Source organism: Micrasema longulum, unplaced genomic scaffold (assembly GCF_059751315.1).
Source record: "Micrasema longulum isolate JH-2025_06_02 unplaced genomic scaffold, ASM5975131v1 h1tg000280l, whole genome shotgun sequence".
NCBI classification, from domain to species: domain Eukaryota; kingdom Metazoa; phylum Arthropoda; class Insecta; order Trichoptera; family Brachycentridae; genus Micrasema; species Micrasema longulum.
Window position 1 is genome coordinate 1952557 of NW_028277484.1, and position 18580 is coordinate 1971136.

At 33.4% G+C, this 18580-nt stretch overlaps 1 protein-coding gene across 1 annotated transcript in view; it reads left to right on the top strand.

Annotated features, from left to right (window-relative positions):
• Positions 1–17940, top strand: part of GABA-B-R3 (gamma-aminobutyric acid type B receptor subunit 3) — a gene marked incomplete at its 3' end in the record, with an annotated part of 47843 nt that extends 29903 nt beyond the window's left edge. Inside the window, exons 3-7 of the mRNA XM_088224369.1 lie at positions 3095–3238; positions 10473–10585; positions 13944–14106; positions 14859–14924; positions 17749–17940. Coding sequence (XP_088080495.1) covers positions 3095–3238; positions 10473–10585; positions 13944–14106; positions 14859–14924; positions 17749–17940 — 678 coding nt within the window. The remainder of the gene's footprint in view (positions 1–3094; positions 3239–10472; positions 10586–13943; positions 14107–14858; positions 14925–17748) is intronic.
• Between the last annotated feature and the right edge of the window lie 640 nt (positions 17941–18580).

Here is an 18580-nt window from a genome sequence, read left to right on the forward strand (position 1 = left end):
GTACCTACCAAGGTACTGATACACTGAAGGAAACATGTTTATTCGGATATCGGCAAAAATCTAGACCATTACCGTCCTTTTGGTACCGAGAATCTGAAGTGTATTTGAATAATTTACGTGATTTTATCCGCTGAAGGTACATATATTATTTCGCCACCCCATTTTGAAAACGTTAGAAACAGTTGAATGTAGTGTTGAGCTGTAAAGTTTCGTCTCCGTGGCTTTCCTTGTATTGACAATTGTCTTCAAAGTTTCTACATACTAAGCATAAGTGAATTGTCTGCAGGTAAAAAAAATTGGATTTGTTTTAAATCTTGAATTCTGAATCAGGTACCTGCTTTCTTCAGAATTCAATATAATATAGTTCGTTTACGTTGAAATTCGACATTATACCTTACTCCCCATCATCACAATTTCCTTTTTCGCGCCCAGTGGTGCATAAGGCACTGCATTTGAACAACAAATGCAACGTATCTTGATCACCTTAACCAGGGTGTGGTCCCGTGGGAAGGGGACTCACGAATCAGAGGTCCGAGGTTCGAGCCCCACTCCACCCCAACTTAATTTCCATTTTCTAAAAGTGAACTATTTACAACTCGTTGAAAATGGCCACCAAAAATTTTAATATTTGAGTGAATTACAAGAACGGTAATATTTCTTTTTTTTAAATCTGTTACGTGAAGGGTGATCGGTCTAAAGCTTCGGATGCCAGTTCAGGAACAATAAAATATTGCAGTGTAAAATCAATATTTCACGTCCACCCTGTCAAGAATCAAACCTAGGACCTCAAGCATAGAATGCTAATGCACCTAGCACTACACTATAAGGTGGACTTATCCCCACCCGATTTACGTTTTCATGACTTTTACCATTGAGTTAAAAACACTCATCCAGGGTTATGTTTCTATTTTACACACAAAACTGTATTCTTCATCTGCTCGAACACAGGAATGTTGTATTACAGTACGCCAATTAAATAATAGCAATAATAAGAAAAAATATCCGATACTTAATTATTCACAAACAGATACTCGTAGAATATGTAGGTATACTAAAAATATGAAAAATCTTTATTGTATGACAGCAGGACAAAAATCAAGAAAGAGAATAAATAACAAAAGAAAGCTACGAGTTTTTGAAGAAATTAAAATTTTATTCTTTTGATGTTCATGTCTAGTGCCTGTGAAGTTAAAGAGCTGAAACCTTTATTGATGTGTGTGAAGTTCATCTGATTGAATTATTTCACCCGCATAAAAGGCAACTACTTAAAATGTTTTTCAGTTTTTACACCTCTTCACAAACATCAACTTTTGGAACACAGTGCGTAAAGTGGTCACTTAAACCAATCAATGACAGGTCATAAGCCCTGTAATTGCCTAGACTTCTATGTTCCCTTCTGCTACATGTTCTCAATCTCTGTTGTAATATGTTAATATTCGTAATACATAATATTCATTTTTACAATAAATTTGCGAAGGGGGTACTTTTTTTTATTCAAAAAACATCATTTTTAAAACAAAGTCAAAACCAAACAAAGCGCTAACATTTATTTTATCTATGTTACTTAATTCCGAAGATACATCATTTCTAAATTAACATAAAAAAACTTTCATTGTGTACATTTGAACAAACAAAAAATATGTAGATATTTTTTTTTGTATTATGTTTGTAATTCGTAGGAATTTTAATCAAAATTATAATTTTGTATGTAGATTTGTTTTGAATAATGTTTTGATAATAATTTAGTACCTATTTTATTCTTATTTTTCTTCTTGTAGATCTGTTCTTCGTAAACTACTGTCTCCCGTGATAAGGTCCAACTGTCCTTCCTTCGCTTAAGGGGTCCTCCGGGTGGGCGCCGCGCGCCGTTCGGAAGGCAATTCTTTGAATGCTATGTACACCAGTCTATCGCTGCTCATTCTATTTATGCGGTCTCTCCAGAATCTTCTACGGTATCTGCTTCAGCCCACTATATCTTCGATTTTGCACTTTTCTCGTATAAAGTCATTTCCGGTCGCGCAGTGTTGCCATTAATCGATCTGAGGACCCTCATCTCTGACGTTCTTAGCAGGTTCTTCAGTCTCGCGGTGCCCGTTCGTGTTTCGACGGAATATGTTAAAATTGGTCTCACACATTTCTGATATATTCTTACTTTGCTGTTAATTTGCATGTCTTTATTTACCTATTTTATTTCTTTTAGACGCTCTGACACTTGAGAGGATTTGTTGACTTGATTTCGGATTTATTATTATGGCTGGATATATTAATTCCTAAATATCTAAAGCTTTCGACTTGTTCTATTGATTCTTAATAAATATTAGTTTACACCTTTTAGGTTTCCTCGCCATAACTAAACTTTTTGTGTCAGAAACTGAACTAGACATATTGAACCTTTATAAACTATCTATCTAATATCATATTGACAAATATCGTTTTTACAACATTTTGTGATACTTATAAATTTAATATAGGAAAAAGGTACAGAACAATAGAGTTTAATTTCATATGTTTTACACTCTAACATTATCTTATTCTTATTCTTAGAGGTGGGGGTCAGTGCTATGCAATCTTCTGACGTCACTGCAACCTATACAGATCTATAGTGACGGGTCCCCGTGAATAGTTCTCGCCCTCCAAACCCAGGTCTATAAAGAACCTGGCTACTGCGTGCAAGGCAAAAGTTTACGTTTTGCTAAATCTCCCCCTCTATGCCCAAATCCGTAAAGTACCGGGCTATTACGTAGGGTGCAAGCTCTTTATCATCATCAAGTTTACACCCTAACTTACCCCCATCCTACCACTTACTTACTCACTCACCCAATCGTTTACCCACTCTTTCACTCATACACTCACTCACCTACATTTTCGCCCACTCATATTTCACTCAGTCGTTATTTCATTGACACTATAACTCTCCCTCTCTACCTCTTATCAGCTCCAACACTCACTAAAGCAATGATTTACTCAGTTTATCACTCATCCACTATATCACCCATCAACTACTCACTCACCCACTCACTCGTCCATTCACATGCCCGGCCATTTGTTTGTAAACTAAATTGTAGAGATTGAAATACCTGAAAATTTGTTTCAGTGCGATCCAGGGGTTGGAGTGGACCGGTTTTTCCACGCCCTTTACACACAACCCTCCACCAGAATGGTCATGCTTCTCGGGTCCGCCTGTTCCGAAGTCACGGAGAGTTTGGCGAAGGTCGTACCTTACTGGAACATCGTCCAGGTATTTCACTAACTCCGGATTTAATATAATGATTTTGTAGGAATTATACTGATTTCGTGTATATGTTTTCCTTATGTTGTATTTTTCTTTTTATATTATTTAATTATTTTTTTTCAAGACATGGAAGAGTTAAAAAAAATAAACTGCGCACTAAGCACAGTAATTGCTAATAAAAATATGTCGATCGAAACTAGACTGGCAGTGCACAACGGGTTTTTAGTCCCCAACACTCATGTATAGAAGTGAAACATGAAACTAGCGAAGCAAGGACAAAAGCAGAGTAAATTCGATCGAAATGCGGTCTCTTAGACGAATGTGTGGGAAATCAACTTATGACAGGATTACGAATGATGAAATCAGGCGTGAGTGCAAATCTGAGATAAGTATAATTGATAAGATTACGAGAGGGTTGCTGACATGGTTTTTTCATGTCAAACGAATGGATGACAAAATAATGTTAAAGCAGACATATATGGTGAGAATAAATGGCAACGTAGGACGTGGACGACCAAAAAAGACGTAACTTGATCAGATAAATCAAAATTTCAAGTTAAGGGATGTCAAAAGTAGACAAAAAGATGTATGAATGTGGAAGGAGCTAGGAATGTATGTCCGGATAGAGATGTGTTGCGGTACATCTTCTCTACCTACCTCTTCGGGGAAATGGCGTGATGGTAGTAGTAGTAGTAGTTTTATTCTTAATGTATTTGTTATTTTTGCACCATAAAAGGCCAAAGGGGCCGTTTGCAGTAATAAATAACAGCTCAAAACACTTAAGCTTGAGAAAAAAACATATTTTATTGCTTGGTTCTCAACAGAATATTAAACCTAGAACCTATATCCGTTAGACAATTTGTTTTACCTTTACACCACGAGAGATTGTCAAATTTTATTAAGCCGTTGTGTTTTAATTATCGTTTATACCCATATTGTTTTTTTAATACGCTATGAATGTACATTTTCTTTGTATTTTATATTTTTCATTAACTTTCTCATTTTAGTATACAGCTTATTATTATTTTCATTGGACAAATTACTAATTTTACTTTTCTAGGAGTTAATTACTATATTCAATGTTGTTTTATCATATAACTGGTTTTCCACAGAAAAGAGAAATAGTATTTTTTTAAAGGTTTTTATGTCCTTAAAACAATTAAGTTTACTTAGGTAAAATATTCGGCATTGTATTATAAGAAACTTCCTTTAAAATATTTTCTGACGTTGTTCAAAATATCTAAGATTATGGAAAAGGATTGATTGATGAAGAGAGGGAATTTCCTTGTCATTTGAAATGTTGACATATCCTACAGCCTGAAAGTATTTTTACATTAAAATTATATTCGCTTCCATAGTAATGCGAAATCGCATTAGAACTTTTATCATCTTAAGATTGCTTTCCGTTATATTCTCCTGATCTTTTATTCCGTACATTATGGTCTTCAGTTAGCTCAAATTAAAGTATTTTTACGGTATTTCTGTTTAAAATTCATAACCATAAAACTGGATGGCGCGACTTACATTCTTAATGTTCTTGTTTTATAAAATTTGAAGTTTTTCAACACTCAATTTATTGAACTAGAATATTTTGCGGTTATTGATTCATTCGTACCTTCTCGAAAACGGGACAGAATCAAAATTTGAGGTGCATAATAAATTAGTAAGGGTCACCTCTTTATTCACTGATAATAATAGAAACTATCCTAAACCCAATCAAGGTCTTAATGCGAATTAAATTTAATCGTATTATTTCAGTATCTGAAAATATCTTCCATATAGGAGAAATAAATCCCAGATTTTCATGTATTACAAAAACTATTTACACCAGAAGAATGCTTTTTGTCTGTTTGAAAAAATAAAGTAGTGAAATCAAGAATACTTTGAGAATGTTAAAATCTTTGCAGACCAACAGATACTGAAGTAGGTACCTACTACTAAAATCAGCGTGTGAATTTTTTTTGGAAATATGGATAATCAAATGCAGATCGAATTACGAATGTTAGGTACATAACATGTAAAAAAATAATCACCTTTGCCTATCATGAACTATATCAATGTGAAATGCCTGGACACCTGAACTTCTTTATTCCCTTCTCCAAACGGTTTTTTATCTTTATTGAAATATTTTTCAAATACTTCATCAAAGAATTTTCCAATACATTGGTTGTGTAAAGTTGAATTAAATTCGATATAAAACGTTATATTTTCTCACAATGATTTTTCTGTTTAAGCATACCTTATTACGATACAAATTTTAAAATATGAGTTTCAATACAATTTCGTTTCTATTATTTGTAATTAAAATTTGTTTGAAGATGTTAGAAGAGAGTTTACATCCTTTCCGGAATCCACAGCGAATGTCTTTTGTCATTTTAGCTCCAACTTTCACTGCAGCTTTTAGATTTCAACAAAAATTATCAATTATTTGCATATCCTTGTGTCCATGCATTTTCCTTTTAATTTTTACATATATTTATCATACCGTACTATGTCGAATGCCTCCTTAACGTCAATTAAACGAGCAAAGATATTTATATTCATATCACGACATTTTTCAACCAACATTTGAATGTGGCAGAGAGCCATTTCTGGATCCATATTGTATTCAACCGATATTTTCTTCACATTTCTAGAAAATTAAACGAGCAAAGATATTTATATTCATATCACGACATTTTTCAACCAACATTTGAATGTGGCAGAGAGCCATTTCTGGATCCAAATTGTATTCAACCGATATTTTCTTCACATTTCTAGAAAATTATCCCATGAATTACTTGAAAAAAGATCTCCGACTCATCAGACTACTGGTTCTATATAAAAAAAATTCATTGACTTTTTTGGGTGAAAAAATATAAATGTTGATTACAGCCTTTTAGTTAGAGGTATATATTTTTTTACCGATTTGTTGAGTTTTTTTATTTATTATCCGAGTAGTACATAAACTCATTATTCTTTGCTGTTTGTTGTTCTATCCCTGGCCATCTGTGTTTGCTAATTTTTAATATCTAAATGTTTAGTCTCTTCTTCAAATTTTGTTTTGTTAAAAATCTTGTATTGTGCTATTTTGCCTGTCTAATATAAACTTCGGACATTTCACGTCGCTATTTTCCTGACTGAACTGGAGGTTCTTATCACTCCCTGACCATTTAAGTTCTGTCGGAGACTGAAGACCGTGGTTTCATTTTTATCAGCCATAATAAAGTTTCTTGAATTTTATATTGCGGCGGCTTTCAGTTGCCTTCCGCATCGCAGTGCCTCAGCCGTATCGTCAAGTATTCAAATCCGCCTGAAGGTATCTACTTATATACATTAACCCGCCCTAGACCATTCCAATTTGGCTTCAAGTAAGCACTGGTATGCTTTCCATTACTAGGATAATTATCAGCCGCCTTAATAAGTCGTATGACGCTGTTTATAGTCGCCCATTCTAGGTCGGACAACACCAGGTAGAATATCGAGGAGATTTCGTTTCTCGAGGCTCTTCTCAGTCTCCTTAAATAGTTTTTCCTTCCAAAACCGCTATCTTTTTAAAACTTTAGGTTATTTACCATCGCCTGATACTCGGTTTTGCTGATTTCTGCGAATAAATGCGTTGCCCAGGTGTACCACGTAGAGGTAAATCAGCAACGCCTTTCTTTCTTCACAAAAAAAATATTTACTTTTGTATTCCAAATTATAATGTTTTAATTTACATCAGATAATGTACAATTATGAATTGATTATTAAGATTTCTTATAAATTAATTAAGCATAACTAATTCTTATTACACATAGACTAACTTTGTTAAAACTGAACGACAGAAGAAAAATTATAGACCTACTAAATTTATTCCAAATTGTAAATTCTAAATGGGATTGCCCAGAACTGTTATGTCTCATCAACTTCTCATCAAATTTTAACCATATTACAACAGAGACGGAATACCTTAAATAAGGAATAATTTACAGGACTTATGACATGTCATTGGCTGGATTAAGTGGCCACTTTACACACTGTGTAACATTCACCAATTCGCTTATGTTTAAAGATCCATATTGCTTCAATTCTTCCACCTGTCTAGATTGTGTGTAGGTACATGCTAGTCGAAATAAAAAGACAACTCAAAATATCTGTCAAGCAGAAAGAAATTTCTTACAATGGGATAAAAATATTATTATAAAAACCTTGTTGACAATTTAAACGAATAACGAAAATAAACCGATATTCTTATAACTGCTACATTTTTCTTGTATTTTTACTCCTCGTTTGGTGTAAAAAACGTGATATATTACGCTTTCTACATTCCACACCTGGCTTTCCCTGTTACGCTGTTTTTTTTCGTGTGTGTTTTGGTTTTCCAACCTTGATGAATTCTTCATGCGCTTAGTTATTAGTACAAAAAATTAAAACGGAATTTTTTATTTTACAGTTTTCCCAAAGTATGTCAAACTTCGAAATAGTTTATAATAATGATAAAACTAATCTCATAAACACATATTGTTTTAGGAGTCCATTGGAAAGCAATGCCCACTGTCGTCTGGCCAATTATTTATTTTATTATTTTATTTTATTTGGGATTTTCACAGCTATTACATAAACAAAATAGTTAGAAAAATCTTAACAATACTAAAGCCAATTAAAAAAATCCACTGTAAATATAATGACACATAATATATAAGAAAAGAAGTTTAGTAATTGTATTTGTGTGACGTTTGTATTCATGTGTATGTGAATGTGTGTATGCGTGAATGAATGAGGGAGAGGATACATGTGCGTGTGGGAATGAATGAGGAGAGGGTGCGTGTGTATGGGTGCCGAAGTATGAAACTAATATATTTGCTTAAAACTTGTAAATTGTATTAAAAATGGTACAATAAAGAGCTTAGTAAAAAGTTAGAAACCTTTTTGTTAAAATTCAAACGCCGAAATGATATAAATTGTTTTTTTTATTATCGTCTTAAACGCAGTGCAGAAGATGAATCATGCATTTCCTGTATGTAAAAAATAACACAATCAAAACATCTAAGATACTGATTACCCAGCGCGGATATTAAATAACTGACAGTAAGGGAATAAGAAGGTGACCTCAATTTCCCACTCGGAAGTAAAGTGAACACGATAGAAGCAGTCGCACCTTTAGGTGCCATCAGTAGTAGATCAGTTATTCAGTACAGTCTAGTTCATACATAAAGTAGATCAGTTTGATTCGGGCAGTAGTTCGCAGTTTTCGTTGTCTCTCTCGTGCTCCATTATTGATTCTGTGTTATATCATTCATTATGTAATAAATACACGTCGAATAATCAAAGTTATTTTTCTTCTATCATTTTCAGCTGGTGTAGGAGTTCTCCAAACAATAAGCAAATATCCTAAAATATTATTAATAAAAATAAAAATAAAAGATATCGAGAGTAACTTTTCTCAATAATATATTGTGATAATATATTATAATCAATTCTAGTTTCTCTTAATCGATTACGTGCATTTATAAATAAAAATCTATCAGAGTATAGTTGTCATGTATGTACTGAATTTCATAATGGCAAATTATGGCCAAACGGAATTTTTTCCAGTTTCTCAATTAAAGCTGGAATTTCTCAGAAATTTTAATAAATGACACACTTGAATTTTTTTCAAATAAACACTTCATTTCTATTATCTTTCAATAATGTTGTCATGTATTTATCAACAATATTTAAGTTTCCACCTTTGGTAGAAATAACTTCCTCAATTTTTTTGGTATACGCAAATCGCACCTTTCTGAAAAGTTTTCATTTCCTCATTTTCCGACAAAATTTCTTTTTTTAAGAAATTCTTCTTAAATTTCAAAATGAGTTTAAGACACTTCATACGTTCTCTGCTGGATTCAGATCTAAAGAGTCTCGAGGTCAAGGAAGCAAGGACGTATTCTTGTTAGCCATAAACTTATTATGGCTAACAAGAAAGTTAGCTGGAGGTAATTACTTTTAGCAATAAGTCCGACAAAGTACTCATTCTTTGTACTTGAAGTTTTCAAAAAAAAAAAAAAATTATTGCACGGAGGTGAGGTGCCCCACCCTGGTGTATGAACATACTGTTCATTGTTTTTTCTTACGAAAAATAATGTCCTATGTAAATTGCTCAAAATGTACAAACATATCATCGTCGCAAGTGCTTATTTAATAGCTTTTACCACACGTGTCTCAATACAATTTCTTTGGTAATATTTTGACAAATTAGTGGCTCTCTGTTACTGCTTCTAACCAACACGCATCACTAAAAATCACCTGCAAAATAACTAAATTTTGATTTTATAAATACATCATTTGAACTAAAATGATATTTTGAAAATAAAATTGAACCTATTGAGTAATTTTGATCTAGCCTGGCCCATTTTAATCTATTTATTTTCATTATTGATATCAGTTTCGGTACTTTAAAGGGCGCTGGCATAAAATTAAGAATAGTCCAGAAACCGCACACGCGCATCAAACAGAAGGCGACTAAACTACTCATAAATGAGTAGGTTAACGTTTTGACCCATTAGTTTTTTTGTAGACGTCGCTCAGTACGCAACTCCTGATTTGAATTCAATTATGCCGTATTGTGTCTTTTTAAAGTGTAGAAATACTGCTAAAGAAAGGATCTTAAAGAAACAGGATGCAATCCCATTTCATGTGTAATTAGCAAATGAATGTAACAAATGCATTACTTAAAAATTGAATTATTTTTCCACCTGTCAGATTGTCGAAGAAACAAAATGAACATTTCGTTAGTGTTGCCTATACCACATACAAACCAATGCTCATCATAATCTCAGGATTATCGACAATACCGCGCAAAATGTTGGATGCTCGATACCTTCGACCTCGGAACTGTAAACAAGGCTTGCCCTCTCGTGATACGCGCGTTCGAAAAAAACAGGGAACGTTTGATTTTAGGTAAACTAATTGACGTTATAGTTTAAGTGTCAATCCTGGAATTAATGAAAGGAGTAAGGACTTACGACTTCCTCCCTTTGGCACTGGTCCAGAAAAACACCGTTATCGTTTGCACTGGTCACTTTAAACGTTTCTTTGTATGTTGGTGATTCAAAATCACTGCCACGCTCGCGGTACGGTTTTCGTTGTTGTGTTTTATTGTTGTGTTGTCACGCGTTGCTTTTTTGACTGTATTTCTCGCAACGCATTGTATTCTAACAAAAAAACTTGGTTTCAATTAATAGATTGGGTTATTTATAACATATTTTTATAAAAATATTTTTTGTCATTGAAACAGGTGTCTTTCGGTTCCACGTCTCCAGCGCTGAGTGACAGAAGTGAGTTTCCGCTGTTCTATAGAACCGTGGCACCTGACTCTTCCCACAACCCCGCGAGGATCGCATTCATCAGGTGAGAATTGTTCCTAATGTTCTTATGCCTCCCCTGCACCTCCCCAGCAACAAAGAGGCACCACTTAATGCCAACCCATTGTTTTGAAAGCTCGCAACAGTCTAATTGTGCCAACATTTACAAACAAACGTTATTTATATAGTTACTTAAAATACGAATAACCGTAATAAGAAACATCTTTATGGAAATATATCTGTACCTCAGAGGCAGACGGATGCAAATCCAAACGTCAAATGTTCAACGAGAGCCTAAAGAATCTACTTTCTCTAAGTGACTTCTAATAATGAGGAATTCCACTGTTTTCTAATTTTTTTTTTCTATTAGCGTACTATTTAACGAAGCAAAAAAAAAATTTTTTTTTGTGTGTTATTTACAAAGATATGATTTTTTAAAGTTACATTTATCAAGTACCGCGCCAAATGACTGTAATCAGTGTGTCATTTTTCAGTTGTGACGTCATGAAACGGTTGGCGTTCTTACTTTCACTGACCGCGGTAAGTTGTATTTCTCCAGCCAATAACAAAACTGACAAGAATCTATGGATTATTGCTTTGATTACTTCATTTAGTTGATCGTAATTTGCTCATTTCTATGTTATGGTTGTTTTTACGAACGTTTCTATTTAGAAAAACCTAGAAAGTTGACATAATCTCTGGTTGAAAAAAAGAGTATACTGAAAATTATACTCTTGAAAAAAGAGTATAATGAAAATAATACTCTTTTTTTCTATGGTCAAAACGTTCCTTACAAGGTGCGGGGGCTTTAAAGCGGAAACCGGAAATACTACAAGTAGATATAAGGAGTGACGTCATTATTTACGATTTTAAAATTAATACTATTTTTAACATTTTTTATTTATTTTTACGTGCGTTTTTGAGATATTTCATCCTATTCCATTTTTTTAATATTGTACACAAAAACATTTTTAAAATTTAATTCCGGGTTGGGCTGGTATTCGTCATTTATAGCATTAATTTGAATTCTCAGTATCTCAATACATTGATACTTGCATTATTAGACTTACATTTCTTCAAAACCAATGGACATGATCATAAACTGGACACGAAAATCGAAATGTCACTTCATCAAATTCTGGATTTGCATCCGTCTGCCTCTGAGGTACAGATATAACTCATTGAGGAATGGTAACTCCGGACGAGGGTGAAGCCGGAGGTGGCTTTGAACACTGGATCACCGTTCTGTTATGCAAATACCTACAAAACAAGTCCATTTTCATTACATATGTCTCTAATAAGAAATGCTGATTAACATCCCCGCAGGTAGTTCTTTTACCTTACACAAAGTTTGTTCATAACTGAAATCTTAAGAGGATATGCGCTCGGCGAGGGGTTTGATGAATTGGACGTAGTAATGCAGAAAGCAGCCAGCCATAGAAAAGCGAAACTGAGATGAAAGCACCGTCGTGAAAATAATGAATAATCAAATCCACAGAACATATAAGTTTGAAAGTTTTTGGCTTTGACAAATTAATGATAAACAATGATTTCATTCGTTTTTTTAATAATCACAAATGAGAATTTTATTATGTATTTGACCAGTTTATATGATTTTTAAAGTACCGCAAGATTTTTTAGTGCTGAGGGTTTTTTCCGCAAATTGAGAAATGTTATTTTTGTCATGGACACAATTTTCAGAAGGTGATTATTATAGTTTTTTTGTATGAAAGTGGTCTCGCAGCTTTTATCAGAATATAAAATTGACCTTACTGCACCCGATAACACTACTATCTTTTTTTTCAAAATTGTAATTTTTTTTGCATAACTACGTTCAACTAGTAATTTTTTGTGAAAAAGACAACTGCACGCGTCTCGTATCCCGTTTTCTCTACCTAAAAATTGAACCAAATATGTGTTTTTTCTTAATTTTAAAAAATAATTTTTTTTTGCCGGCACGTTTTTTTTAAATTAAAAAAAACAGTTCTCACATTTGTTTACCGTACGTCCGAAGACGAAAATATAAAATGAGGCGCTTTTAAGGGTTTTTGAATGGTCCTAGTTCCTATAAAAGACAATGTATCAAAAAACTAACTGTAAGGACACGTCAATGTTACATATCTATAGTGCGTAAAAAAATCATCGCTCTTGTGTCATTTTTTTTTTTTAAAATACAAAAATACGTTTGTATGAAGGAAAGTCAGATCATGCATCCTCTTACACTCTCAATAAAAAAAAATCGCCTTCTAGTCCGATTAATATTTTTGCTTATTTAACGATTACGTATTTGACTTACGTATTCAAATCGCTAGAAAACAATTTATATATGATCAGAAAAATCGCAAATATATACACCATATATTTTACTTATAAATATATGGCATAATGTATCCAAAACTGACCCATTCTCCCCTAAAAATATGTAATATGTAATTATGATGAAAACTTTCATAAAAAAATAGATCGTGTATATGGTTCACAGAAATGCTTGAAAAAAAATGTTTTTGAAGATTTTGGTGTTAAGAGGCGTCGTACTTATGTTTGTGACCTTCCACGTTCTGCATTTATTACAAGGGATAGTAATTTAGCATTGTTTAAAATGCTGGCGTCACGTATGTTCACTCTATTTATTTATCTATAGATCTTGTCTTTTTTTCTTTATTTTTTTATTTTAAATTTTTATTCCAGTAAAATGGCTATAAAGTGCAGAGCCAATTCTACCATATAAAGATATAAACATTAACATAAATATAAATATAAACAAAAATATAACAATAAACTTAAATATAACAATAAACATAAATATAAGCATAAAATAAAAAAAATTATTGCAGCACTTATGGTGGTCTTAACATATCGCGCAATCGCTTGAACAAAGGTGATTGGATCCACTCTGCAGTGGCTTGGAGAATTTCGTTAATAGACTTTTTTAGGCGTTCCCATAGGCTCCAGGCTCTTTGGCGAAGCAGGGCAGCGAAGGTGTTTATTCGTCCAGCTGTAAACATTTCAGAGGCACTGCAGTACCTAGGCAATCCGAATAATTGTCTGTATGAGTTGTTGTACGTGATCCTTAATTTATTTCACGCTCCTTGCGTATAATTGTTCCAAAGTTCCGCTGTATACATGGACGTCAAATACGAAGTAAATGTGATATTTATACTATTTCATGTTATGTTTTGACTAATAAGTACCCTCAAAGTATCAACACAACGAATACAACACAAACAATTATGTACTAGAATAAAACAAAAACTTGATCTTAAAAATAAGAATGATTGTATTATTAATTGAAATAATGTTTTGTTTACCGAATAAGTGTTGTTTTTTAAACTCTCATTTTCTCTACATTAATTTGAAAGTACTACTGGGTTTTATAAACTAATTCTACTTATATTTTTCCACAGGCGTTTTGGATGGGACACAGTGTCAGCCCTGTCCCAGAACGAGGAAGTTTACAGTTTAGCTGTAAATGATCTGGTTACAGAATTAGAACAAGCCAATATTACCTGTGCGGCAACAATAACATTTGCTGAAACTGACTTCAAGGATCAATTGAAACTTTTAAGGGTAAATTTATTACCGTACATAGTTTGTAATCTTTTGAAAAACTTATTACCTTTCTCTTAATTTTGATATTTTAACAAAAAAACAATCGTGATCGCATAGCACATTGATGTATATGTTGGTGTGTCAATTTTCAGCCCTTTTCTGAAAGCCATCGATATCTTGAGCAAGAAAAATGAGAATCAAGTAGAATGTGATTTGAACCTCGGACCTTTGTTATGTGATTCCACAACCCGAGATCACAACCCGAATCACAAATTAATATGTTATAAAATATTTCACCGGTCATGAAAATAATCCGTTCATCCGATAATAGTCGTTATTACTATACATATGAGTTACGGTAACAAATAAACATCTCACATTTAAATTGTTTTTAAATTAATATTTTCATTAAACAATAACATTCAGCTTATTGATTATGAATATTTAAAAAATTATATACTGTAAATCAGACGCCACAAGTGATATTTTTTGTTAAATGCCATCCCCATCAACATGTTTTTTCTCGTGCAATTTCGACTGTGAATTTGGTATTTTGTTTTCTTTAAAGTCTTAACATAACTATACCGCAAAAAGTCTCATAACACTTACACCGGTCCATTAGGCTCTGTAACATCTCCGAAAGAGCAGCCATGAACATATTTATTCCCAAGTTTCGACCAAATTATGAGCTCCCGACACTTAAAAGAACCACCCTAAGTGTTAAGTGTATCATGTTTATTATATCGTTTATACAAGGAAATATTTTTCAGGAATTGGATACTCGAATTATCATTGGCAGCTTTTCACACGAGATGGCACCGAAAATATTTTGCGAGGTAAAATATTTCATATTTTTAAATAGTGTACTTTTTGTGAATTTGAATTTCCGTCATTTTTTCTTGAAGTTGAGGAACCCAATATTTACCCTATTTTCGTTTGATTTACACCCAAAAAACATTTGACAACCTTTACACAGAGGCGAATCATCCAAATAAGCGATTATGCACAGCTTACGATTACAATTTAATTTGGATAATAATGTTTCATAGTTACAATGTTTATGGAAAAGTAAATAATTTCATTATTTTTTATTATAAAACGCTACCACCGTTTATATCTTCCTAAAAAAAATCTATGAAGTGCACTCAGCGCCCAGCTCGTTCTCAACGAACGATAAAACTAGCCATTTACCTCAGTTTATTCCTTCATACAAAAAATGCACTATATTTTACATCTTTAACCTAGTCAAATTCTTTAGTACTAAAACATGCATACAAATTATAATCATTATTTGAAGATTCTCCATTAGGAAACAAATACTTCGAACATTAATTCCGGCGGATTACTTTTCTTTTGTAGGATACTGTTGACATATTATGGTATCACATAGGACATGTGGCGTTCGAAGTGGCCGAAAACTATGGTTGCAAAAAATGGCATTATTCATTTTAAAAAGAATTGGCCAGTGCTCAGTTATGACATTTCAATCATAATGGAAATATCTACTGAATATCAGTGTGGTATTTTTTAATAAACTTTTGTGCAAGTATTGTATTAAAATAGTGTATAATAAATCTACGTTTATCGCATAGTTAATATTAATTGTTTTTTTAGTTCATTTTTACAGAACCACAGGAAAAATAGTCATCTGTAATTATGTTACTTATATAATATGTACTTATATATAGGTACAAATTAAGGAACATTTTTCGTAGATTACCTATAAAATAAATCACGGCTCGCCACTGCCGTCACATGTCAGCGACAAAGATCGAGTGCGTTTGTAGGCACCTTTACACATTTTTTTTGTTATTTGTTTTAGTTATTTGCCAATTGACCGTTTTTTTATGACTGAATTTTAAGATTTTAGTTCATTAGCTTAGTAGACCGGGAAAGCCAAGCAACTCGCCAACCCTTCGCCAACCATTCTATATCAGCTCATACAGATGAACCCTTTTAATTTTTTAACTTTAAAATTTTGCTGTTTTAAGACTCCATTTCCTAATCTCACCTAACCAACAGAAAACTAACATACCCTATTATTGCCATAACTAGGAAAATTAGATTGGTGGTTACAGATAAATTGCTATATAGACTGAGGTGCATTGACGGTGATAGGGAGATTGAAGCAGTAGCCTAGCCTAAGTGACTAATGCACAAGTTAAATCAAACCTTAAAAATATTTTTGAGTTAAGATTTTTGGCACAAGTATTCCTTAAAACTTTAAAAGTATTGCCACCGCAGTCTTTACTCTTCTGTTTCCGCTTTCTCCTTACCTCTCTTCCCCACCACCAAATCTGTTCATGGCCGTGGTTTTTCTTATTTTCCACGAAAAGGTTAGAGCTAGATGAAAACCGTCGTTGGCAAAAATGACTTTATTTAAATGATGTTTTTGGCAATCCCATCCTCCGATACGAATGATTTGTGAAATTTCAATTGTATTTTCTACCAAATCCGATTTGTATTACTTTATTAATATTTATAAGTTCTTTAATTAATCATCATCATTATTCCCTTTCCGCACCTAATGGTGCATAGGGCACTGCATTGGCAGTATGACACCAATCGCAGCATATCTTAATATTTTTTTATAACATGAAGTTCAGATGATCAGTCCTACGCTTCAGGGACTATGAAATATTCTGATGGGAAAACACCCTTTTAAATATATATTTCATATCAACCATGTCGGCAACTGAACCCAAGACCTCTCGCATGGTAGGCAAACGCGCTGACCATAACACCACGAGGCCGACAAAAGAAAAAATACGTAAATAAAATGTTCATATTATTAATATTTAAGGCATTAACTTTGTAATTAAATATTTTACTAAATGTTAGTAAATTGTACATATTCATTTTCTGACTTTTCTATGTCTACCGGTTTCGAGGCGAACCGTCTCTTTGTCAGAACACTAATTACACCAACATTCAATTTTCACTATACTTCTGACTATAAAAATTTCTATTGAGTTCACGTTGATGTTGACTACTCACGGCAGCATGTTTGTTTGATATTTTTGTACAACTACTACTATGGTGAAGGTGTATCGTGGGAATCGCATGTTAGTGAAATTAGTGTCCTGGGGAAGAGACGGATACGTCTCGAAAACGGTGGACAAAGAAAAGTCGGTAAGTCGGTAATACAAACATAAAAAAAAACTATTTATAAACCCTTACAGGTTACAAACATTTAACAAAATATTTTTACTTTTAAAATTCATATTCTACAGTTAACGATAATAGTTTTAACATGTTTTGTAAAGGTTGTCTGAGTCTTTGTTTAGTTTTGTCTGGTAGTTAATTGTATAATTTCAATCCCTGGTGTATTAGTCTCGACTGTCCTTGTTTCATTTTGAAAGGTTGAATATGATATTTTTCTGATGTTCTCGTATTGTTTACTACAATGTTTTTTAAGGTTAAGTTCTTCGTCTGCTAAGAATCAAGGATATACGTTTTACTAATAAAAACGTATCAAAACATGAATCTTTTAAGATTTAAAAAAAATCATTGTCATTTCAGTATGGCTTAAAATATGTTATACAGTGCACAGATCTAAAAAGGGGCTACAAACCTCTGAACAGCCAGGTGAGTGGAAGCGGTTTTCAATGTATGTATTTTGAGATGTACTCGTAAGTGTCTCAAATGTATATTTGTTAGGTTTACGAGTTGGGAATGTACGGCCCCGACTACGCGTGGATCCTGCAGGGGCCTCCCGCGCCCCCCTGGTGGCGGGACTCCCTACGGTCCCCGTGCCCCGCACCCCACCTGGCCGCCGCCACAGACAACCTCATCCTCGTCTCCAGCCACAACAGCATAGTGGGAGACAGTATGGCGTCGTTTTCCGGACTGGTAAGCCTTTTTCATTAAAATTAATATCAGCGTATTTTTCGGACCATAAGACGCACTTTTTACTCTGAAAATTCAACTAAAAGTTAGGTTGCGTTTTATGGTCCGATGCGTATTATCGTCAAAAACATATTATTTTTCTAAAAACTGATACATGAATTTTGAGGTGCGTCTTATGGTTCTGATGCGTCTTTTGCGAGCTGGGGGAGGGGGGAGTCTGATACGCCTCCAACTCTCCAACTGCGCGGCCGCACCCCCCTCGTCTGCCTCAGCCCGAGTCCGAGCACTTACTTTAGCACGATTTATTTACTATGATCGACGAATATTATACGTTTGTCCACACTATTTAATTAAAATAATAACAATTTGAATTTTAACCAAGAAATTTAAAACAGATATTGAGAAAAAAATACAGAACAAAATATGAAAGTTGAGGTATTTTAATGTTCGATGTGCTCTTCCCCAAATTCTACACACCTAAGATATTGTTCTAAAACGCCATCTCTGACACTCCTTAATGCTTAAACATAATTTTTAACGTCACAATGCGATCCGATTAACAAAAAAATATTTCGTTGTTCTGTCACATCGTTGTAAGATTGGAAGATTTTACGATAATTAATACTCCACATCTATTTTATCA